At 42.1% G+C, this 24,735-nt stretch overlaps 1 protein-coding gene across 3 annotated transcripts; it reads left to right on the top strand.

The window, feature by feature from the left end:
- The first annotated feature begins 729 nt into the window (after positions 1–729).
- On the top strand, positions 730–24,653 carry LOC6614950 (rho GTPase-activating protein 15). Of its 3 annotated transcripts, none has more exons than XM_002039331.2 (6): positions 730–948; positions 2,896–3,619; positions 21,576–21,750; positions 23,166–23,193; positions 23,260–23,751; positions 23,985–24,168. In XM_002039331.2, exons 2-6 carry the CDS (start codon positions 3,071–3,073, stop codon positions 24,166–24,168), a joined length of 1,428 nt encoding a protein of 475 aa, XP_002039367.2. In that variant the 5' UTR covers positions 730–948; positions 2,896–3,070. The 3 variants fall into 3 exon arrangements, with proteins under 3 accessions (XP_002039367.2, XP_032581507.1, XP_032581506.1); XM_032725616.1 differs by lacking the exon at positions 730–948 and adding an exon at positions 2,465–2,585; XM_032725615.1 differs by lacking the exons at positions 730–948; positions 2,896–3,619 and adding exons at positions 12,735–14,651; positions 15,679–16,860 and having other exon boundaries at positions 23,985–24,653.
- Positions 24,654–24,735: the final 82 nt, after the last annotated feature.

Raw genomic sequence — 24,735 nt, 5'->3', positions numbered from 1 at the left:
AGAGTTTTCAGAAAGAAGAAACCTTAAGATAAGTCAGAAAAATCACTTGAGTATATAATAGATATAGCTATATAGAGATTATTTTATAAATTTTATTATAAAATTAATTAAAATCTATTAAGACAATAATATCATTTTTTAAATTATTAATAGGTAACTAAAAATATTTCGGGTATTTTGAACAAATGGGTTCATAAGGATGCCGAAAACATAGGATATATTTTCGAATACGGTGGCAAAGGGTAGTATGACCATAGTATAACCCATAGCATGTTCCCAGTATATTAGAGGGCATCAAGACGTCGGTGCTCCGCTTCCTAACGCTCCCCCCGATTCTCCGCCTCTTTTTGTGCGGTCTCTCCCTTTCCGTTTGACGTTTGCGTGGGCTGTCGACGCCTCTGCCGCTGCCGCTGCCTCAGCTGACGCCGACGTCGACTGCGGCAGAGGTGCGGCCGGTGTTTCGGTTTCTTCAGCTTTTGGTTACATCTATGTACTATATGTATTTTATTTCCATATCTATAGCACATTCGGTATTGTTTTGCGCCGCTGTTGTTTTGCTTTGGCTTTTCGGTTTTTGGTTTTCGGTTTTCGGTTTTTTCGGTTTTTGGTTTCTGATTTTTTGTTTATTTGCAGTTGCCGTGTTTCTGGGCTGTCAGTGTGCCACTTGGCCACAGTTAGTCAGTCGCTCCGTAGTTTGTGCTCGGTGATTTGGCTTTTAGTCGCCTGTCAACCGCCGTCCCTTTCGATTTGCCCACTCGGTTTCGTTGATTTGCTGTTGATTCTGAGCTGATTTTGAGTTGGTTTTAATGTGAGGCGATGCATTTAATTGAGCCGCGTACGTGACGATTGCATCTGCGCTTGCTGTTGCATCTTCGGCACTGCATCCATATCAATAGTCGGCTATCAGTGGCCAGCTATTGGAATCGCCAATGCACCTGCTGCTGGCCAGTGAGTAACGCACTCGTAATTGGCTCTGCTGAGATACAAAATCAAGAGCAAACAGTTGCCACAGTGGGTAGAGTTTTGGGATTTCCCAAAAAATATCTGAGAAAAGTTGTAACGCTGATAAAATACATATTAACTAACTGTAACTTCCAAGTCATATTAATATCAATTCTTGAAATATTGCTCTGCCTCAATAGGTTTCCAAATAATAATAGAAAGAAGAGTTCAAGCTAATTAAATATTTTTTCGCACGTTGCGATTTTCAAAATAACTTATCGCGTACTTGTTAAGTGCATGAATTATCTGATAGCCAAATATTTGCGATTTAATATGTGGTATTAAGAATTACATAGTATATACAAACACTATCTTTATTTCACTTTAATCAGAGCTGCTAAGCAGAAGAAAACCAGAGCAGTTGCATTATCACTGCTCGAAGTGCTCAACACTATTATTTTGACTGCAACTGTGCGTGTTGTGCGACACACACACACACACACCGCACACACAAATTTTAGCGCGTGATAAGCGACAGCGAAAACAACCATGGCAATAAAAGCAACAACACAACGGTGGGCAGTGATAAACACTCCGCGACAAGTGTGTAAAACATTTAAGCGCACAGTGGAATTGCTTCATCTGGCCGCGGATTATTGCCTTATTTGTTTCCGAATGGCTATTTTCGGTGAAAGTTGTGATTGATAAGCCCCCATTTCTGTACATTTTTTATTTTGTTGTTGTTTTGTTGTCCAATTTGTGTCACTATTGTTCTCCATGTGGCATCTGGATTCGGGTTTTCGATCTATACAAAATGCTGCACATTGTTGTTTTTCGATTTGCATGCGGACTAGGCGAAGAAAGCTCTCGATGCGGCGTAAATAAATATAAAAAAAGGCACAGTGGTCGCTGGAAAAATCCATATTCCACTGCTAAGTCAGGGGTTCTGATGTTTTGAAAACATGTTCGGGGACAAATCAATAAATTACAATTTCTATAACCTTTAATAGCTTACCTAAAACTAGTTTCATACGAAATGCGTGGTATGTGGGGAAAATTAATTACCATAAATATAAATAACGTGTTCGATAGTATAATTAGCATAAAAACATCAAGAACTGTACAAAAAAATGAAAGGAATTAATTGCCTACAAATGGTGATTTTTTTTTAATCCGGCCCGAAGGACCATATATGGACGTAAAAAGCTTTAGTTTCTCTTTGGCTGCTCATACGATTAATCGCTCTATCTAATTGTTTTGTACACCAGTCATGAGCTCCACTGTACTCAGCCTTTTCGGCCATAAAATGGATTCACAACCACTGTGCGCCTAGAAGAGCCCCATAAACAAAACAAAAACCGAAAAAGACCAACGAAGTCTGCAAAAAGAAGCAACAGACAAAGCGGCAAGAAAAACGATTACGCCAACAGCCGCTGCTGCTTCGGTCGCCGTCGCAGTCGGCGTCGGCGTTGGCGGTAAGGTAACGGTGGCGCTTGAAGGCGGTAACGCTGCGAAGCGATTTAGTTGGCCGCCGCTGCCCGAACGCGTCTCCCGTGCTTCAATTGTCAGTTTTCGATACGAATGGTCGCCATGGTCTAGTCCCCATTCCATGCCATTCAAATGTCCATTTGCACTGGCCTCGTGTAATTATGATATTTCCCAGGGTGTTACGATTAATTATTGATTTGTGTGGCCCCAGAAATGCTGCCGCTCGCAGAAAAGTGATAAGAAGTGGATGCGTTGGCTTTCTTCCGACGTTTTCACGTTTCGTTTAAGTGCACTGAGCAAAAAAGTGCAATCTTTCGAGAAACAATTGGAGCCTACATGAATAGGAAATAAACTGTGACGAGACTTACCTATAAACGATTTGTTCCACTAAAAATTAAAAAAAAAAAACCTAATTTGCACAAACCCAAAAACGTGACGCCCACAACCAACCCAATTTCTTTTCAGTGAATCCCTCCCACACAACAGAAAAGCCATAAAAACAAAAGAGTTAACAAAACGCAACCATAAACCAATGAGTGTAAAGTGAAAGAGTGAAGAATTAGGAAAGAGCAGAATCGTGCAGATTTGGAGTGTGTGATATCTGTTTCTTTTTTTTTAAGTTTTTTTGCACAGTGTGATCATGGCCGGCGATGCGGAGAACAAAAGGGGCTATCGCACCATATTTCGCAGCATATCCCAGGTGTTCTACGCCAATGCCAAAAACTCGAGTAATACGAACAGTAGCAGCAACAACAAAAACAACATCATCAGCTACAACAACAACACCATCGAGAACAACAACGAGGGAATCGGCCGACTAACAGTCACGCTCACCAGCATAACACCACCCACAGCCACATGGACGTCGACATCGCCCACAATCTCCACGTGCAGAACTGCGTCCGCATCGGCGGGATCATCCACCGCATCCTCGTCGCCACTGGCCAGCAGATCGGCGCGATCGGCGGAGAATATATCCTGCAGCGAGTGTGGAAACCCAGATCCGTATCATGGCCATGAGTCGGCAAAAGGTCAAGCACTGACTCCCGAAGTGCCGGCAAATGTTGACCTACGGCCAGCAGTTCCAGCAGTGCCGGTTCCAGCTGCCTGTGCGGATCAAAACCAGAAGCTAAGGGCCAGTTCCATGCTGGATCTGACCTCCAACCATCGCCATCAGAACGCCTTGAGGGTAAGTGCTATCACCTAGAAACATGCATCAATTTGTGGGGATTAGCAACCGCCTTTCAAATGGCATTAACCAGACCCATCCGTCAAGACATCCATCAAAGGGGAATCAGCAAAGAAAGTCCATCCTAGTTTGAATGAATCTTTAACTTCTAAGCCTCTATGATGTATGATGTATGATGATTTTCGTAATGCATTTATATGCCTTAGAGAGATCCAAAAATGCTAAAAACATGTGAATGGGCAGGCCCTAATGGAGCCGAGACTCCGAATTCCTCGAAAAGCTGCAACTACTGATCTTCGACTGATAAGCCGTATCAGCTTTATTTATCGGTGATCCATAGGATTTCCCTGGCCCATGAATTTCACTGGGCCGCCGATTTAAACCCGTTTACGGTCCGTTAGCAGTCATTCATTGGAGGGTTCGGAATGAAATTTGCATTCCCAGTGAAAGTGAGACCGGAACGGGTTCCGAAAGAGTTCCGTTGGGTCCGAAAGTGAAAAGCCATTTTCCACTGGCGCATCTCGGCGTCCTTCAGATCGCTTAGCTTGAAGATCAACTCATTTTGATAACCAATTTGTTTTAATACACGGGTTTTCATATTAATGTGAACCTTGCTTGAAACTGTATCATTAAACCAAAATGACCCACGTGAACAACTGTGAAATCCATAAAAACCATTGGTCAATTACCCAATAAATCATACTTGTCATGGGCATACAAGCAAGTTCATTTATATCAAAAACACATCATGTACATACATATGTACATCAGTTTTTAAATTTCCGTTTGTGCGAAGAATGCGATAAAGATATGGACATATGTACATATTTCGTAACCTTAACCTTGGTGATTACTTTGTAGTCGACATGGGCAAGTTTAGTGACCCATTTTCATGGGATAAAATATATAAACGATTTTGTTGCTGAAGGAAAACTGTTTCCGGGCAAACACCCAGTGCACATTTTCACATAATTTTACAAAATGAATTTATACATTATTTGATAACTACCATAAATCACTGTTAGTAACATGGGCTTGTGTGAATATCGTTTGGGATGGCGATTGCAATGGCACATTGTGCCATCCGAAAAGCGTCTTAACCCCCCAAAACCCCTTAACCCATGCGGTTCTCCCACTGATGCAATGGCAAAATGCATTGCGCATGGTCTTATTTCGAGCTTTTGTCTGTTTCGTTTTCCGTTGCGTGTTTTGCCGTTCGCCTTCGCCTGCTTTATCATCTTCGAGTCCATCTTCGTCTTCGTTTTCGTTTTCATTTCCATTGTGCCGCTCGCTCAACTTAGCGACTAATTGCGAGTGCAGCTGCGCATGCGTGTTGCGCGCGACTTGGCAGAGATTCGGGCGCGTTTTCCCAGCGATTTTTGCATTGCGAAATGGGGGAAGAAATGAAACCAGGAAAAATAGAATATAACCATTATAAGCTGGGTCTCATTAGCAAGCAATTGGCAAACGAATTTCTCTGATGCGAATGAGGGAACATAAAGGACATCATGCACTGGGAGAAAATACATGCCATATCTTTAGCACATTAAAAATTTCATAAATTAATAAAAAAAGGAGTATCTACAGCTAGAAGGAATCTATCTTTCGGCTTAGAAATATATTGCTGCATACTTTCACACACCGAATGCATCTTATGTAACGAAATTTTCTATGTGAAATTGTAATGCTTTAGCACCTGAATGCCTTTTGTTTTTTGCTGTGCAGAGGTTTATCACTTGGTTCGTCGACTGACGAGTGCAACAATTTTGTCATCAGTCAACGGGCACAAATACACGTACCCAGTCGGTCACATAGATACTCTGCGTGCATTATTTCCATTTGGCTTTATTTATGCATTTCATTTTCTCGCTCTGATTTGCCCCGCACTTCTGCCTCGAAATTTCTCTTTTAATTTTATTTTTTCTTTGTTAATGCAGCGCGCCAAGTAGAATTGTCGTCGTCTGATTGACACTTGAGCTGACATTCTCATTTCAATTCGGATTCGTACTCGTTTACGTATTCTGATTCCAATTCCAATTCCAATTTCAGCTTCCGTTATCTTCCTGCCTGCCCCATCGCATGTGTCATTGAATTCTCACAATTTGTATCTCACAGCTTTTATCTCAAATTGTTCTATGAGTCAAGTTTCGGGGGCCCTTCGACATCATGTTACTGATAGGAAAGTCTGGAGATGAGCTATACAGAAGCGGGCTCACTCCCTAATTGGTGTAACTTATAAGTAGAAAAAACAAAATTATGTATGAAAAAATATTCATTTACATATACTCTATTAAGTTTTGATTACTTATTCTTGATAATAACACGAATGATTGCAAAATACATAGATACACGTTTCGAAAACTGATATCTTTCAGTTTAATTCTTTTACCCAGCAAATTATAGGAAATATGGTTAAAATCGGGAATAGTTTACACAGTAATGCAACTATTTCTTAAAATTTACAAGGTTCTGTGTATATAAGGTTTATTGCGTTTTAAAAAGAAAACCAATTTCATAATATTTAACAGGCCCTCTCTAGTTCACACTTTTCTCATTAATGTGTCTAACAATCGTTTAAATGCTATTAATTAAGAGGCGTAAAACACTTACAAATGTAGTGCACTTTTATCGCATACTCCACACCATTTCACGCAAATTGTTTTTCCCTTTTATCAATTATTGACTAATTCAACGGATTAGATTTCATGCTTGAATGATATAAAACATCGAATAAGTCACAGGCGATGGTCAATAAGAAATACCAATTAAGTCAGTTTTTTGTATTATTTTACCAGCAGCTCTATACTTTAACTTGAGGCGTTGACAAAAGCTGCTGGCTTCGGTCACCCAACACACACACACACTCACACACAGCCACTCCCCACACTCTTTTCAACTCGATCTATCTGTTGCTGCTGTCGCGCTTAATAAAATTCATTAAAAAAGGAGAAGACCGCCGTCCAACAATAATAATCATAAAGAGAACTCAGAGGAGAAGGGGTGAAGGGGGAAGGGGGAAGGGGATGAATGGCTTGGGGAGGGGGAGTAAACACCAATACAACCACATGCAGCATTCAACGCAGAAATAGAGTTGCCACTCCAACTATTTAATTGCTAGTCAGCAAATGGCATTTTTCAATCTTATGCAAATTATATGAGAATGAAGTTTTCTGCATTTTCAGAAACCAACTGAAAATATTCAAAATTATGGAAATACTTAAAAAAAAGGTGTATCCTACACAATTTTGAACTGTCGTACCGACTTATTTATCCACACTTTTAGAAATAATTATACATTTAGGTTATACCACACTTTTAAGTTTAGATTCCATTTTATAGAATCTTTTCGCAATTTGAGGCTTAAAATTAATAATAATTTAATATAATATTATATTTACTCAAATCCATCGGTTTTTACTGTCGCATCTCGACAACACTGAGTGGCAGTCGCTGCCAACTCATTACCGACAGAAACATAATGCTGCCAAAGACGCGAGTCTGGTTCTGGTCAGGGATGTGGATGTGGATGTGGGGATGGGGCTGTGGATTTGGTTGGGACACGGACGGGTCTTGGACAGGGCCATCAGCCATCAACCATCATCCACGGGCCATGAGCCGTGGGCCACCCCTTTTAATTCTTCGTGTTTTTTTTTCGGGAAAAGAAGGCGGCCGAGGAAGACCCGCAGAAAAGCCAAACCAAATATGAGTCGGGGAACAAAAAAAGACGGAAACTAAAAGCGAAAACATGAGAAATATGTTCTTCAGGAATTAATTTACACAGCACTGCGAATGATAAATGCCCTTCTCCGAGTTATAAGATGTTAAACCCGATTTCATAATTTATTAGCCAAGTGCAAATAAATATATTAAATATATTTGAGTTTCAATTTATGCACTTAAAACTTATAATACATGTACTGGCGTGCTTTAAGATGGATATTAAATCTTTAAAATAGAATCTACTCAAAGTCAACCCTAGAAAACCCTATGATTTATGGGTATATCCCTGCATATGTACTGTATGTACATATGAATGTAGGGTAGTCGATAGCAAACAGTTGATTGCAATGTTGGTCACAGCCTGAATGCATTTCTTTATTTCGGTGTGTGTGCGTATTTGTTGTTGTGTATCCGCATCTGTATTGGTATTTGTATTCGTTCGTATCTGGTGGATACATTTGATGCCGTCGGCAGCGAAGCCAACAACAACAATTGTGTTCATTGTGCTTAATTAATTTAGTTCAAAGATCAAGCGACCATATTGCTGAACATCGCCTGCAATGCGATTCTTCGCCGGCCTCTGCTCATTTTCATTTTCATTTTTATTTCATTTTTATTTTCATTTCCATTCCCAGTCTCACTCTCATTCGCGTTTTTAAAGTCTCTCCCCCGGAATTGTTGTTTTTCCCCGAAGATGCATCCTCATCTTTTCTTTTCTCTATTGGCTCCCGGTTCTGTTTTATATGGATTCCGATATTTGCCCAGTAATATCGGTCGAGTACTATATGGATCTTAAATCCATGGAACAGGATTATTTGGATTGGTTTCAAAATTCAATAAGAGAGCTTACGGATCTTAGGATCGTATTTCTCTAGGCTGGGTTCGTGCTCAAAGTGCAGTTCTCATTTTCATATCGAAATTGCTTGCAATAAAGTGTTGAGCAAAAGTACATATATGCATATCGTAATCGGTTTACGCAACTGTTGTGCATAACTTGAACAGTGTTTAGCATTCATCATGGTTACTTACCCAGCTCGATCCGCCCTCCCAGCCCCGCCCCCTCCGCGGTCCCAGAACCGACCCCAACCCCCACCCTCATTTTTTTCGCACCCCCTACCCCTACCTCCCAACCCAGCCGAACTGAAAACAAACTCCCAACTCTCCACGGACCGCACTCTATATGCTTAATTAGGCAACGGGCGTTGAGTATAAAAAGCGTCTTTTGTCGCTGCCACGCCCCACCCTTACCCCCACCCCCTCATCGGCCCATGCCACCCCCAACCCTTGCACACACAATCGCACACACACACGCACACTCGTGCATGTGGTGGCGCACAGCCAGACAGAGCCACACATGTTGCCCATGTTCCATTACACACATGTGGTTCGGTTTCAGTTCAGTTTTAGGTTTGTTCTGCTCTGCTCTGCTCTGTTCTGTTCTGGGCTTTTGGCTCCCCATCACTGATCTCTGGCCCACACTGGTCAGCATGGAATTGGGACGAAGGATAGTTTCAAGCTCGGTTGGCATGAGTCATACTTTACCCGATGATGATGAGCTTCAACAGCCGGTTGATTCATCGAAACACAGCTCATAATGGGATTGTTTGATCCATCGAGTTTGCCTATAAAAATAAATAACTATAAAAAATATATGAGACAAAGCAAGAATTTCTTTTGAATCTTAATTTATTTAAAAAAATTATATTGTAAAGAAACTTAGTGATGATGGCAAACATAGTTAGCATCTAAATTATTTCATTTATTTTGCCAACTTTTTTTTATAGTTTTTGAAAATACTGATATATCCTGTAATATATGTATTATATTTAATTGATTTAATTGATTCCCGCTTATAATTACCAACTTGCTTTTTCATCGAAAGCAACCCAATTTTGGTGCGTTCTTTGGGGTTGGTGCCCACTTTTGCTGACTAGTGTGGTGTGCTCGAGTTCCCTGGGTGACCGGAGGTCGGCATCGCCATAGCCATAGCCACCGCCACCGACTCGTGGCGTCGACGTCGACTGCGACTGCGACGGCGACTGCGACGTCAATCGCTTACGAGGCGGACCGCCACCCAAGAAAATTCTCGGCGGCATCTTGAGTTCAATTTCAGTTGATATTCTGTTAAATTCGCGAACGCGTCGCGCCTTCAGCTCCCGATTTGATGGAGAGCCCCACCTCAAGCCCAATTTCGTAATGCTCCCATTTAAAGCTCGGCTTATCAGTGCTGGCCAAAATCGGTGCTTTTTGTTTTGGTGCTCGAGTTTCGGGTTTGAAGCCCAAGTGCCTCGATCGATCTACAATAGTTTTACGCACAGATCTTGTCAAAAAAATAAAATAAATAAAACAGAGCATTTGGGGAAATTGGAGAGAAAGTGAGATAAGCGCTGCGAGAAAACGGTTTTATTTGTTCTTTCTTTTCGCCCATATATGTATGGGTGTGTGTGCTCATGTGTTTCTTGTGAATTACAGTACATTGTATGCAATTCATCGTCATTCATTCACTTGTCGCCATCTGAAAATGAACGGCGATGAATCAGCGGCATAGGCAAATCCGCGGATTACCCACAATCCACGCTGATTGCATGGTTGTCCCCTTGGGGCTGCACAATTTGGACAGGTTTTATTGACGGGGTCAAGAAGGTCTCGATCGAATGCCCAAAAGTATGCAAGTCCATCACTAAGGCGCCCGGAAAACCAAAGTTTTGCGGTTTTTTTTGTATTTGAGGAATCAAACTATAAACTGTATATTTTGCCAGTGTTTGAAGTTACTAGTTAAAGTTAGTTAATTGGGTTGAACAAATTTATATCATAATCATTTAAAAAAATATAATATTCAATTGGTTGAGTATCAATGTGCTACAGCTTTTTTTATAGATATTTATAACGAAACTGATTTTCTGGATGAGCATTTTAAAGAAGTATATGAATTCGGTATCAGTTTTTTTTTCTATGCTATTGCTGCATTTTGGTGATTCGTATCAGTACATAAAGACATTTTATTAATGAAATTTTAAGAAGGATTTGAAATATATACTTTCAAAATTTCCAAAATGAGCACTTCAAAACAGGAAGTTCAGTGATGTCTGGCTTCTAATTAGTTTATTCATTTATTTATTGATAACAATGTTTCAGAACCTTCAGACCCTATGGATTCAATTTAAGAATCATGCAGTTAATATTGTAGAAAACCAATTAGTTGAGAGAAATGCTCCTAAAGAAACCACAACAATTACATATATTAGTGATAACCCAGATATGCTATAAGTTATGAAGAATTCTACATGCCTTTCGATTGCTATTAAAATTCAAATAGTTTGCAAAAATTAAGTGCACTGCTCTTTGTTAAATTAGTTCGTGGGTTGTTAATATATCATGCAAATAATTATAAATCAGTGCTGTTAAAATCAAGATTTTCTATTTAAATAAATCGATTTGTGTATAATTTGTGTGTTGCACTAAACTATAGAAGCGAAATAATTGAGCGGGGTACCAAACCCAAAAAAAACATAATACTTTACTAGTTAAAACAATACATATTTAGGGCTGCAAGTTTCCTAATAACTTAATAAATTAGGTTAAATATTTGCCATATTAGAGAGATGCAATTAATACATAACTTATAGAATGTTCTGTAAAATGATCTTTTAAGGGATAACTAATCACGATTTTGAAGAATTGAAAATTAATAAGATCGGTTTTGTGCAGGCAAAATAGGCTACCCTTGACCATTGACCATTGACCCTGATTCTAGAGCAAAGTATGATTAACACCGTGAAAACGCTTTTAGCTACCAACATTTGTGTTACCTAACGATCCAAATCTGTTGTATTTTGAAATATGTTTGGTAGGCTTCTCTCGACTGGAATTGAATCGGTTTTATTTAAATGACGCTGTAACAATTGGTGGTGGTGGAGAATGCGAAACATGTTTTAAGCACCTAAACCCAACCGGTTTCCCCCCTTTGCGCCCCAAGCCGATTATGATTAATGGCGGCGATCCTAGATCAAAGAATTACGAATAATACGAAGCCCCCGACGAAGATTTCAAGATGTAGCATCGAGATAAACATGATTTCCCCACTTACGCCGATCAAGAGATTAATGCACGAAGCCTCGTTTCTTGGCACCTTAACTCCATTAGGCTCACTCTCGCCTTCCGTTCGGGATAACTGTGCACTCGAAGAAAAGGTGACCAAGAAGATAGAATATAATAATAAATGTAAAATGAAAATTTGCAGAAATGGTTTTGGTTTTTGAGAAAGAAGGAATTGTGGAATTTATATTTGAAATATATTATATTTGAAATTCCCAAACTCAGTTGCTAGTATTTTTTGCCAGTGTGGACCGAGCACATTCCATATTCCACACACCATGTTCCACATTCCATCTACCTGGCGGCACCTGTGAGGCGTAGGTGAGGAAGTCGACGATCGTTACACAATTCTCGACTGGCCGCCAACCTGTTTTAGTGACTCATCTCCGTATATCAACGAAAAACAAAGCCCAAAAGCAGAACTGTTTAATTCTAGGCAGATGGAATGCATTTGGAGGTATTTTACTTTAAACATTAATTGCATTTAAGCATTAATTGATTTAGGGCAAAGAAATTATTAATTTTAGAGCTCCAAAGTGATTGGTGATAAGTGCGTTCGATCTTTTTGGGCGTGAAATATGCAGAGATATTGGGTCTAGTTATACATATTTTGAATACAGCATTGGGTTTCAATAATATTTTATTAAAAAAGCTTATCTATGTAAATATTAGAAGAAATGGTAAAGAAAACCATGACAACAGGGTCATATTATTACTCACTTTTTAGAAGCTGTATGCAATTGAATTAGAAAAATCCATTCTTAAAATCCCAGTTTTAAAAAAAGTCAAAGAATAGTATTTTAAAAGCAAATCCGATGGTTTGGAGGAAAACTGAGTGCAGAGTGCAGCGACTTTGGCTGAGATAATGAATATCTCCGATTGCAGTCGGAAGCGGGAGGGAAAGAGACAGAAACAAAACAAAATGGGGGTAGTGGCTTCACTTAAAGAGTTCAAGCCCATTGACTTTTCTCAGTGTTTACACTGCGAGAACTAAGTTCGTTTTTGGAATGCTCTTGTACAAATAATAATGAGTAATCGAAGATTACAAGTTATTCAATTCACGCGAGTGAGAAATTTAAGAAGAGCCATTTGAGCATTTCCAAATCGAATTTATGTAAATGAAAGACTTTCGCGACATTTCTTTTGCGGTGCATGAAACTCTCTCGATGACAGTGCTCTCACTCACTATCTCTCCGGTTGCTCCGCGCGCCGATTATTTTCTCACTTAATAATGAATTACGATGTGACGCAGCGGCGATAAGAGAAAGTAGGGAGGCAGAAGAGGAAATACAGAAGAGAGATGCCACAGCAGGCGAAGGACATCAACGATAACGTCGGCATGGAGGCGCACATCTACGAGAATCTGCCGGGCCTGACCTCCACCCCCAAAGGTCAACTGAACGCGGAGCTGCGCAAGTATTTTCCGCGCGAGGCGATCTACGAGAATCTTTGTCGGGGTTGCGGCTACGGCGTGTTTGCCGCCCAAGGACGCTACTGCCATTTCTGCCAGTGCATCGTGAGCGGGGGCGTGGTGAGTACACCGCCACCGCCACTTTCGCCGATTTCCGGCGAGAGCAGCAACATCTATGAGAACATCTGCGATTTGTGCCGCGGCATTTACAGCGACAACGAGCGGTGCCGGTGTCAAAGGTCAGAGACGCCTGGCAAAGCGCCCGCTTCGCCCACACCACCCACACCGCCGACGCCACCCACCAAGGTCAAGTCGCGGTCGCTCTTGGGCTACTCCAAGTCCAGTGCGGCGACCTTGACCCGTCTCTTCGGCTCTCTTAAGCAGCTGAACCGTTCGTCGTCGCTGCAGCGCAGGATATTCCCGAGGACTCCCACGAATGGCAGTGGCAGCGCTGGCTCCCTGGAAATCATCCACAACGTGGACGAGGTGTTCCGCACCCAGGAGACCTTCGACCTCCAGCGCATTTGCGAACTGAAGCTGGAGCAGCAGCAATTGAAGGGCAGCCAAAGCGATCAGCACATCTACGGCCGCGTAAGAGAGCCAGGCGAAGAGAGCCAGAGCCACAAGAGAGTGCGCAAGAAGCCGCGCGTCTCTCGCATTCGCCTGCTGCAGGACGAAAGCACAGCGGATGCATCAGGATCCTCATCATTGTATCTCAACGAGAGCATCTGCCAGTGGATGACCTCCCTGAGGAGGCAGGTGCACCACTACGACGAGGGGCCGTGGCAGCAGCCAAAGAGCGTGCCAGCGCGCGATCCTTCATCCTCCGCCGAGGAGAGCACGGTGACACTGCGGAGAAGCACGGAGGAGAGTGCAAAGTGTGCGGACGAGCAGGCGAAGTTGGTCAAGGACTTTAAGCGAAAGCTTCAGCTGAAGAGAGCGCAGAACGTGGAGCCGGATAGAGAGCAAAGACGCTGCGCCATCACGGCCAACTTTGTGAATGACTATCTGAGCGCACTGGGCGAAGAGAAAGAGGCAGTGCAACCGCAACAGGTGGCCGCAATCGAAGAGAACGTCGCAGTCGTGGCAATCGCAATTCAGCCCCAAGTCTCTGTATCTCTCTTGCGCTTGATGCAGAGCCTCGCTCTTTCGGCCGGCTTGCACGTGTGTGTGCGTGGCTTTCTCACCGCCTATGACAAATCGTTCAGCTTGTGGCTGTGGCACCAGCAACAACAACAGCGACAACAACCACCGATCAACGGTTATCGGCGAAGGAGAGCGCGTGACTCAGTTGTTGGCGTTGTGGGGGATTGGCGACGGCGCCTGCCTCTCTTCGCCATCTCCTCCGCCGACAGCAACGATCGTTCGCTGGCCTCGGCTTCGGTTTCAGTTTCGCCAGCGATTTCAGAGAGCGTAGACGTGTGTGCAGCTGCTGCGTCGCGACGTCGCGCGAATCGAACTACGAAGCGAAGAGGGACAGCGGTAGTCAGTGAAGAGGGTGTGCGCGGGGGCGAGTGCTCCACCAGCAGTAACAACACCAAGAAAAACAATAATAATAACAGTAACAACAGCAACAACAACAACAGCGGTGCTTTGATGGCAGCGCCTAAGCCAAATGGCGAGGCAGAGCGCCCCTCAACAACCAGCAACAACAACAACATCAACTGCAGCAGCAACAACAACAACAACCATCACACAGTTGACACTGAAAGCGGCATTAACAACAACAACAACAATAACGATAGCAACGCCAATTGCAATGTCAATGAACAACAGCAACAACAACAACAGCAGCCAATCACACAGGTCAACACTCATTAATAAAAAGCAAAAACAAAAGCCGCATCAATCAAAGGCAAAATTAAAATACACAGAGAGAAAAGGTTGGGGCGGTACGAGTGCCTCTAGAAAAAATTATTATTGAAAAATCGATCAATGATGTGAAATTGACACGGTTGAATTTCAGAAATTAATTTTTATTAACTATAATTGGTTCGTAAATCAAAGTAATACAAATAGTGCACATAAATAAAAATAAAATTTATAATTACCAAATGCGACCCGTCAAGTCAGTTTAACATAAATCAATATCGATTAATATTGGTCCAAACTTTTTTTTCAGTTTGAGAGCAATACGTTAATTTTGTGATGCAATTATACTTTTCTCTCTGTGTACTTGCTTTTGTTACGTTTCACTGCAGTTCAAAATTGACTAACGGTTCACGGTGCGAAAGGGATGCCAACATTCGATTGGCGAGCGAAACGAAAAAAATAAATAAACAAACTTATCTAATTAAAAACAACCATTGAACAATGCAAAAAATGTGCAGTAATGAAACAAGTTTGCAATGAAAACACAAGATAACTATAAAATAATCAGCGTTTAATTAACGTCATTTTTTCACTCTATTTTTTTGAATATTTTTTTACTGATTGCAAAATTTGTGTAAAAAACATTAAAGTTGCCATCACAACGGCATAAAAAGTTCAATATTGTGAACTTATTAATGGAGTAATTTATTGCTTTCGCAGGCGACATATTAATGATAATTTCCATTAAAAGCTGGTCGGGAAATCCGTCTCCGCTTTTGTTATTTTACGTAATTACATAACTAATTAACTAAGTTTATCAGTTTACAATTTTTTTCCCGTGAGAAGTAACCCTAAATTCAAAGCTTGGGTGTCTTTAAATGTTTTTATTATAATTGAAACGAAATGAAATCAAAACGATATCCCACTGTACGTCAATTATTGAAGTTAGTGAAACAAGGCAGTCGAAACAGGATATTATTTTCGTTTTGACAATATAGTATGTTTCCACCTCAACTTTTAGAATTGCGTTATTAAAGTTCGACGACCGGCGCCAAAAGTACCCGTTCGAAATCCCAACACATCTTTGAGCAATCCCCGCCAAGCTGAAGAGGAGCAGGCGAAGCCGAACGGAGGGGAAAAGGATAACCTGAGAGGCAACTCCTTTGCCGCAGAGAATGCCAGCCTAGAGGAGCAGGAGGAGGAGTCTATTTACCAACCCATTTGGCAGTTCAAGACAATGGAACCCGTCGATCAGGAGATAATTGAAGTCCTTCCCGTCGAGGGCGACGATGAGGAGGACGAGGACGAGGAAGACGACGTCGTGGATGACGAGGAGGAGGATCTGGGGGAATACGACGAGTCCCTGCCATCCGATGCTGATGCGGATGTGATGGCTCTCCAGGCGGCGGCGGTCTTTGCTGCGGGAGTGCGCCACAAGTTGTCCACATCGACGCTGACCAAGCGTTCCAAAATGATGATGCCGACGCCCCTGCCCTCGCCCACCGCCTCCATGGACCACGGAGCGTGGGAGACGGACAAGGAGTTCATGTACTCGCGAGAGAGCAAGGAGGAGGTGGATGAAACGCTAAGCCTGGGCAGTACGGTGACGAACAGCACAGCGACCTTGGGCTCCATCAGCAGCACTGGCAGCAGCGTCACCGGGCAGCCAAAGGATACGCCAAAGGATGTGCCAGCGGATCAGCAGCCACCTGCCGTGGCGCCTACGAAGCTGGCGGAGATCGTGCCTCTGGTGCATCCGATCCTGAGGAACATTTGCATTTTCTACAGCCAAAAAGATCCGAAGAAGTACAGCGCTATATTCTACGACTACCATCGTTCGCTGGTCCACCAGCAGTTCATGACCCGCATCCGCCGACCGGCACCACCGCCACCCGCCCAGGTGGCCATCTCGAACACCACGAGTGTGGCACCACGCAGCGATGACAGTGGCTGCAGTTGCGAGGCGGAGGATTCGGATCCCCACCAGCACAACCCCACGCCGGCCATTCCGAAGCCCTTGAAGGAGGAGTGGGAGCGGGCCTTGCTCGCCGCGGGGGCGGTGGCCGGCAAGAGGGGCGTGGCTCCGCGGGCGGGACGCAAGCTGCGCGTCCGCTCCAAGGCGAGGCTGCTGCTCACGGACTCCGTGCTGGCGTGGCGGGATACGCTGCAGGATGTACACTGCTGCGAGGACGAGGAGGACATGGTGAGTGGGTGGGGAAAAGTCTCAATAGATGAAATGAAAAGCATATAGTAATCCGTTTATTCCATTGCCATCAGCTTACAGACAACAGAATTTAAATCTTAGTCTACGTATTATTCATACATCCAATCCAGATTTTGGAATTTCCGCCCAACGATCTTTAAATAATCTATAAATAGTGGGAAAGTCATTTCGTATCAACGTTGAATCGAGCTTAAAGTCGTGACTTATATTTCATTAAGCTTAATTAAGAGAATGAGAAAGATTGATTTCATTGTTCATATTATTTTAGACAAGCTAATGACTTTAGTTGGTTTTCCGAGTGTACCACTGTCACTTGCAATTTGCCATGTACGTTCTCTCGGTATCTTCGTCTTCGGTTGGCCATTGTTTCGCCACTTGTTACTTGTCACATCAATTAAAGTCCGCAAATGTATCTGTAGCTTAGTATCTAGGTATCTCCGTATCCACGGCTCATGCGATTGTTTCGCCTGATCTGTAGTCGGCGAACCCCTTCTCCGAGGGCTAAAAAAGTTACCCAACCTTCCGTTTGGGGAGCCAAAAGTTGTGCTAAAGTACCCTGTTCGCACTGGGAGGTCATGACTATAAGTCGCTTTGGGAAAGATACTAATATGCTTTGTTACTGATTCGATTCATATATAACTCTGGTCACGAATCAATCGCATATTGCGACTGAACTTTTGTTGCATTAACAAATTAGCATGATTTGATTTGACTTTTTCAATTCATAGCCAAGTGTATATAAGTAATTTGTGCTACAAAGATAAAGATACATTTTTTCAAGATACATTTTTGTCTACTTTTTTTGTGTCGCAACTTCTTTTGTCTAGGGCATCTTTGAGTCGACCGAAAGTGTATCTTTTGGTTTCTCAAACTTGGCTTTTGATTGCAATTTGTTTATAACGCATACGTCTGTAGGTGTGTACATATGTATAGTAAATACATAGTATGTGTACATTTGTACATACATCTGTAGATAGGGACGTGTGCTGCTTTCTGCATAATGTATTTTTATTTATTTGCCTCTCACGTTTGTTGTTTTCAGTTTGCTGCACTTGCCGCTGCATGTGAAATTCCATAGAAATTCACAGGGAGAGTTCATCCCCCCTTTTCGGCCCCCTTTCGACCCCTTTGATACCCCGCCCCTGGACGCGAGGGCCCCAACATGTTGATTCACATTTCGCGAACGACAATTATTTATTTATTTTGCCGTATTTATTTTCCTCTTTTTGTTTTTTGGCATGCATATATTCTGCGGTAATATATGTACATACATATGTACATTTGTATGTGTATCGTTATTTGCTAGTATGTGTCCAAAGTTAATTTTTTGATTTTTGTTATAAACTTTGGCAAACCGGTTTCCCGCTTGAGAATAGAACTTTCGTTGAATTTCGTATACCCTTTAAATCTATAAATTGCTTTCATTTAATACCCAAAATGTAATATGAATGATAAAATGATTTGAGTGTGCGAAATGAGTGAACTTGTTTGCCACATTATACAAATATTCATTGCAATGAATGTTCAATTTGCACATTTTATGGGGCATTTTTGTGTCGTGTTTTTTTCGCTTTTTTATGGTTTTATTTGCCTTTTCTTATGTGTAATTTCCTGCCTCGAAGCTGTGTTCATGGCATTTATCAACACTTAATTGGTTAATCATTAGTCAAATATGTTTGTAACTCTTCGTCGTTGTGTAAAACCGCCTTGAATGCTTTTCCTCTGTGTTCCTTCTCGGAAACTGAACCTTCTCGACTGGGCCACCAAATTTTATCGCTGCGACTGTAAAAATCATAACGGAACTTGAGTGTTCCATAAATAAGACTGGGCGATATGTGTACGGATATGCTTACGTGGGCATATGCAAAAGATTAAATTCGCTGGAAGCTATTTTATCCCCCTCATTTCGATGGCATTTAACTGGATGTTTGTTTAATTCGGTATCTTTGTACATAACATCCCCAGCGAATTCTATTGTTTCTCGAACTGCAAAAGAAGCGACTCTTCAAGTGGCCTCATATGTTGTGTCAAACTGAAGTGGCAAAGTAAATTTATTTAGTTTGTCAACACTCTGGAAATAGGCTCACTTGGGAAACACGATCTCAATGGGTCTTCAGAGATCTTCAGAGATGAGCCGAACTCAAAGATTTCTATGAGTGGATTGCCCACGCAGTCCAAAGATTTGGTATTGGAGCTGTTGGGAAAGGAGGGGCCTGGGGCTTCAAGGCAGCTCCTCTTCTTGAAATCCAAACTGAAAGCCCCAAAAAACCACAAAAAATCGACCAAAACAAAAAGGTCAACTTAGCCTGAGTCGACTTTGTTTGGCTCTCGTATCATTTGTTTATTTCCCGCGGTTCGTATCGGGTTTTATTTCAGTTTTTTTCGGCTTGGCGTGGCTTTTTTCAGTGAATCATGTGGCGAATGGGGCGATACATATGTATTTAGATATGGACACAGATACTGTATATGCGGGCGCGCGAATAAGCCAAAAATAAAGCAATGCAAACACATGTACCACCAGCAATACTAGTATTATTCGAGGTCGTATCAATTAAATCGCCTTACCTTCCTATTTTTTTTTCGGGCTTTATAGTTATGTACGTACTGTTTGGGCGCACATAAATTTCCATTTTGTGTAAGGCAGCAGCGGCAAAAAAAGAAAAAAACACCGAAACTACGCCATATTTGCGCTTTTGTTTACGCTCGCAAAAATAATTTAAAATACTATAGACGAAAACAGAAAGCAAATTAGCCAAAACAAATTGAGTCTAATCAGTTCGAATGCCGCGGCTCGAATCTCAATTGCCGGAATTATCAATAGCTAATTGGGTTTGAACTGAACGCGAATATCTGAATATTCGAATATCCGATATTTATTCGATCGATTTTGAAGAGGAATTTTAGGTTCTGTTTATTTAATTGATATTAATTGATTTATTTGTTGATATTAAAAAAAAAAGCAGACAAAACAAACTCAACTTGGAGGAACTGTACACATGTAATGCGGCCAAATCAATATCTAAATGGTTTTTCCGGCAATAGATCGGGGTTTTCGAAACCAAAAAGATGGAAAGAGTACATTGTCATCATCGAAATCTGATGTGGTTCAAAAGATTTCGGTGCTAAAGGTTATCTATCAATATTACTATCAAAACAATAGCCCAAAACATGTTATATGGTTTTCCATTGTGGATAAGATATGTATTGTTTATCTTACTGCTGGGTTAACACATAATTACACTGACTATGTCTTTAATAAGTTACATTAAACTTAAGAATTAAGAATTAAGAAGGAATTCTCTTAGATTTGTGAAGCTCTTTGGGAAGCCAACCAAATGTGGAGCCATGAGCATTTCCGGAAAACTCCAGGTGACAGTCTAAGTTCGGGGGATTCCCCACTGGAATTATTTCTGAGATAGTCTTAATCGTTTTAAAAGGCAAATCTGTTAGAAATTGATTAAAAATATATATAAATGAGGAATTATTCTGAAAGATACGATATTTTAAAAGATATTTGGGCTACTTTTGAGCTAGTGGCTATAGTTTATCTATGATTTTTGAAGATACAGATACATTCTGAATTGCATCGAATAGTTTGCCCGCTAGAACTGATGTATGTATGTATGTATGCCATATGGGTTTTAGAATAACTCCCCCTGCTTCATGAATTGTTTTTTACATTCATACATATGTCGCCGATAACCTGAGGAAATTGTTTATGCTGCCGTAAACAACAGATCGGTTGGGTGGCCGCAGGGGGGTGGCAGCCGATCCGTGGGTGCTGGTGGGCGGACTGGGGGCCGTGGGCGGCTGGCCGGTTGGGCGTGGCGAAGGCGATAAATGCATTGGCAGCGGCACCTTGGAGCGGCACTGTTCGATTAGCCGTTATCTTGGACGCTTGCATTTATTTTCAGTGGCGCGTTGCGCGATTTCTTACAAGTCGAAATCAATTTCTTATCGGAATTGCTTTCTGTATCGGTGTTTGTGTTCCGCTTTCCGCCCGCTCCACTGTCCACGGGGAAAGAGATAGCGCATAGCTGTAGTGGGTGTGCAGTGTATAAGCAGAGAGAGTGAGAGAGAGAGAGCTAGAGACAGCGATAAGACATGGAGGGCAGATTGAATCCCAAGCGAAGGCAAACAACGGTGAGCGCTGGGTGGAACCGAAAAGAAACCCACTAAACAGAAAGAACTTGACCCGAACTAATGGCAGTTACGGTATGAACAAGAAAACACCAATTTCTGGCCAGGTGTCGACTGCCAAATACCTCGTAAAATCAATATAATAACTTATTAAAAAAACAACCAGAAGGTATTGTGTTTTTATCAGTTTTGTATGCACAATTTGTTTTATTTAAGTTGGAACTTAATAATTGTTTTAGTTTCTGTGATTAAGATTAAGATTAATTCTTTGCCTAAACATAACGCCCCCTTGCAGCTCAAATAAGAGGTATTAAAGCGAAAAGAAAAAAAATGGCAAGGGAATAAACATCGACAACGGCACGAAAAGCTGCAATTAATTTGCAGACGTTACTTGGATTGTCGGATTGTGTATCTCAATTGTACGCTCTCAGAGCTTCTGGACTAGATAGCCCCTCTTCCTCCCCCACCACCGACTTTCCCGAACCGAACTTGAATATTTATGCACTGCGTGACTCTGACGCCCCTCTGGTGGGTCCCCATTTGCCATTTTCCAGATTGTGCCAGTGACTGACATTCTGCGGGCGCAGCAGATCCAGGAGGACAATGAGGTGCAGCAGACGCAGCAGACCACGAGTCTCCAGCGCTACAAGAGCGTCTCCATTGGCAACCTGCTCGATCTGCCCGGCGAGGATGACAAGAAGTCCATCAAGAATCGCATGCGAATGAAGTGTAAGTACATTCAGTCTGGGATTTTTCAAATGGGCTATGAAAAGAAAAGGAATGGGCTTTTGCAATATTCAAGTCGAATCATTAATCGGTTGCCCGTTGTAATATGATGCACATTGTGTTAATTATTGAAAATTACCGTAGACACGTACCTAAGGCACCAGTTTTGATGAATTGAAATTGAAACTAACCTGTGTTTGATTATTATTTGTATATAAGTGGCGAGATCGCCGGTAAATATATATACAATTTGGCAGGAGGAAATCATATATGGGGTATAACTATGGCTGAAAGAGGATCTAAATTGTAGATATATATGTAACAGGCATTTGCATTCACCATTTTCAAATAATTAGTTTGTTTCGTTGGTGATGCAAGAAGTTGCAATAATTTATGTCCGCTTGACAGCCTTTAGTCAGCATCCGAAAGTGTCTACCACTTCTTGTGCCATCGATGACTTTCCTTCGGGGGAATTCAGTGCCAACCGGTTAGAAGAGGGCGCCCCACTGTCTGCGAAGATGGAGCTGCTCTTGGAGCTCCGATTCCAAGTAGAAGCCACCAACGCGATTGGAAAACCCATTAGCTGTGCACTCAAACAAATGCGCTTTGAAAAATATCTTTAAGCTACGATTGCAGCATTCTTTGACTTAACGATGTGATGTTTTATTATCTTTAGTACTGAGTACTAGTAATTTGATTTTGCTCTCAATGAGATATTTTCCATATTTCATTTGTTGCACTAAGAAAATAGCATATTTCTTTAATGGAATATCATTTAATTATACGGATAAGGCAATCAATGATCAAACATTGTAATTTACCAGATCCTTACCGATACAGCTAGTTATGCTAAATCTCGATATTTATATATCACTTCACTTCATTTTTTCAAGTGCATTTGAGGCTCGAGCTCGACGCGGGCTGGCCTTTTAAGGTCGTTGCGGCCCACACAGCGTCGGTCTGACTTCTATGTAGGGGTATCTATGTATCTACGGACATCGAGTTCCCATTCATTGCGAAGACGAATAGTAGAGTCTCTCTCGGGGGGATTTTCGTTAATGAAAGCGGGTTTCAATTTTTGCCGGACGCGGGAATTTTGCATAGCTTTGGCTGGGCTGCTGCTGTATTCGGATAATGCAAATGAGTCGTCAATGAATCATGATCTCCGTAAGGCGAGGAATGCTTGAGTAACTGAGATATTTTGCTCGGGCAAGCGAAGTCATACGCATTTCGCAGTTGTCTCTCAGTCGGGAGTGGCTCGATTCCTGATCGCCTTCCGCAGCGGAATGTCGAAGAATTCCCTCGTCCTCGACAGGCGCTTGTCGCAATGTAACCTCATAATTCAGTCGAAAGTCGAGCAATAATTTTTAATAATTTCTTCTTCCATGTTTGGGTGCGTGATGACGAAATCAATGCAGTCGCCGTCAACAGCAATGTGTTTCGCATGTAAGTATTGAAGTCCAGCCAAATATATCATAGAAGAATGTATCTGATAGATTCGCACACTTTCAGCAACCGTTCCCCGAAGAGCGAGAAGAAGTCGCGTTCACGGCGAGGCCAGGTGAACAGTTTGTACCTGGACGAGCAGAAGTATCCGCTCTTCGCCGCTGAGCTCAGCGCACTGGAGCTCAACATGACCGATCATCCGAATGTTCCACGCTTTGTGGTCGACGTTTGCACCTACATCGAACAGCCGGAGTGCATCGAGCAGGACGGACTGTACCGCGCATCGGGCAACAAGGTTCTGGTGGACGAGCTGCGCAAGAAGCTGACCCACGTGTACGATCCCCGCTGGCTGAAGACGGACGACATCCACACGCTGACCAGTCTGCACAAGCAGTTCTTCCGGGAGCTCACCTCTCCGCTCATCACACAGGAGGCCTACGAGCGCCTGGACAAGAGCCTCAACGACGACGCCATCATCGAGCGGATGAGCTTGGCCTTTGACGACATGCCGGAGCCGAATCGCTCCACGCTGCGCTTCCTCATAAGGCACTTGACCAGGTTAGTGGGCATATACAACTCAGTGTTACGTTGAAAAACAGCCAGAGAAAGAGAGTTCCAACGATTCGATCACTACTAGGAGCAGTGATCTTAAATACATGAATAACATGTAAGCAGAAACAATGTACGCTGATATGAATCACGTAGCAAGTAATTTGGTTTATCCCCTCTTTCTGTGGTGTTTGCATATATTGTAATAGTGATTGTAACTAATGTTTATTTATGCTTTTCAGAGTTGCCGCTGCCAGCGCTTCGAATCGCATGCCGTCCACCAATTTGGCCATCGTTTGGGGTCCTTGTCTGCTGAGTGCCAATCAGATAAGGCTGAACATCAGACGCATGAACATGCTGGCCCAGGTGCTGATCGAGAACTATGATCGCATCTTTCATCCGGACAATGAGCGTCTAGTTTGCTAGAGATGCAGGCTACCCGCCCTCCGCTGCCACGCCCCCTTCTCCGCACATCACAAGATCGAGCAGCATCGATATACAAGTGCCTCAAACATCACCCCTCTCACCCTATGTTTAACATAAGAATACTTTTTTTTGTTTGTTGTCTAATTACTTTATTTATTCATTGGAAATGGGAACTCGCATCGACGAGCCCATCACGAAAATACTTACCAAAAAGACAGTAGACTAAGTTTATACTAAAGATAATTGGGGGAACCGCAAGAAAACAAAACAAAAAAACGCAAAACGATATACATTGTGGCGGTACAGTGAGCACTGCCTGCGGCCAACCTAACAACATGACGAAATATTATTTTTTTTACATCGTATATAAGATGTGATATTCGCTGCAAACTGCACAGCGTGAATATAATTTGTCTTTATACCTATATTAATGAACCATATAAAATATACGAATAAAGTCCAATACAGTAGATAGGCTACACATATGTTTTTTTGTTTTTAACTTTAGAGGTGCTTTGAGTATGAAAGCCAAAAATTGTATGTTTTCTATCTTAATAAATATTGAGA

This window comes from Drosophila sechellia, chromosome X (assembly GCF_004382195.2).
Source record: "Drosophila sechellia strain sech25 chromosome X, ASM438219v1, whole genome shotgun sequence".
In the NCBI taxonomy this organism is placed as follows: domain Eukaryota; kingdom Metazoa; phylum Arthropoda; class Insecta; order Diptera; family Drosophilidae; genus Drosophila; species Drosophila sechellia.
The sequence above is the reverse complement of the archived record's forward strand: the minus strand, read 5'-3'. Positions and strand labels throughout refer to the sequence as shown.

Bases quoted from the DNA above. Each gene is read 5' to 3' on its own strand.
- LOC6614950 (XM_032725615.1), top strand. From the start codon at position 12,735: ATGCCACAGCAGGCGAAGGACATCAACGATAACGTCGGCATGGAGGCG. The intron at 16,861-21,575 runs GTGAGTGGGTGG...GCCATTTTCCAG, and splicing joins GCGAGGACGAGGAGGACATG to ATTGTGCCAGTGACTGACAT. The intron at 23,752-23,984 runs GTTAGTGGGCAT...TATGCTTTTCAG, and splicing joins CTCATAAGGCACTTGACCAG to AGTTGCCGCTGCCAGCGCTT.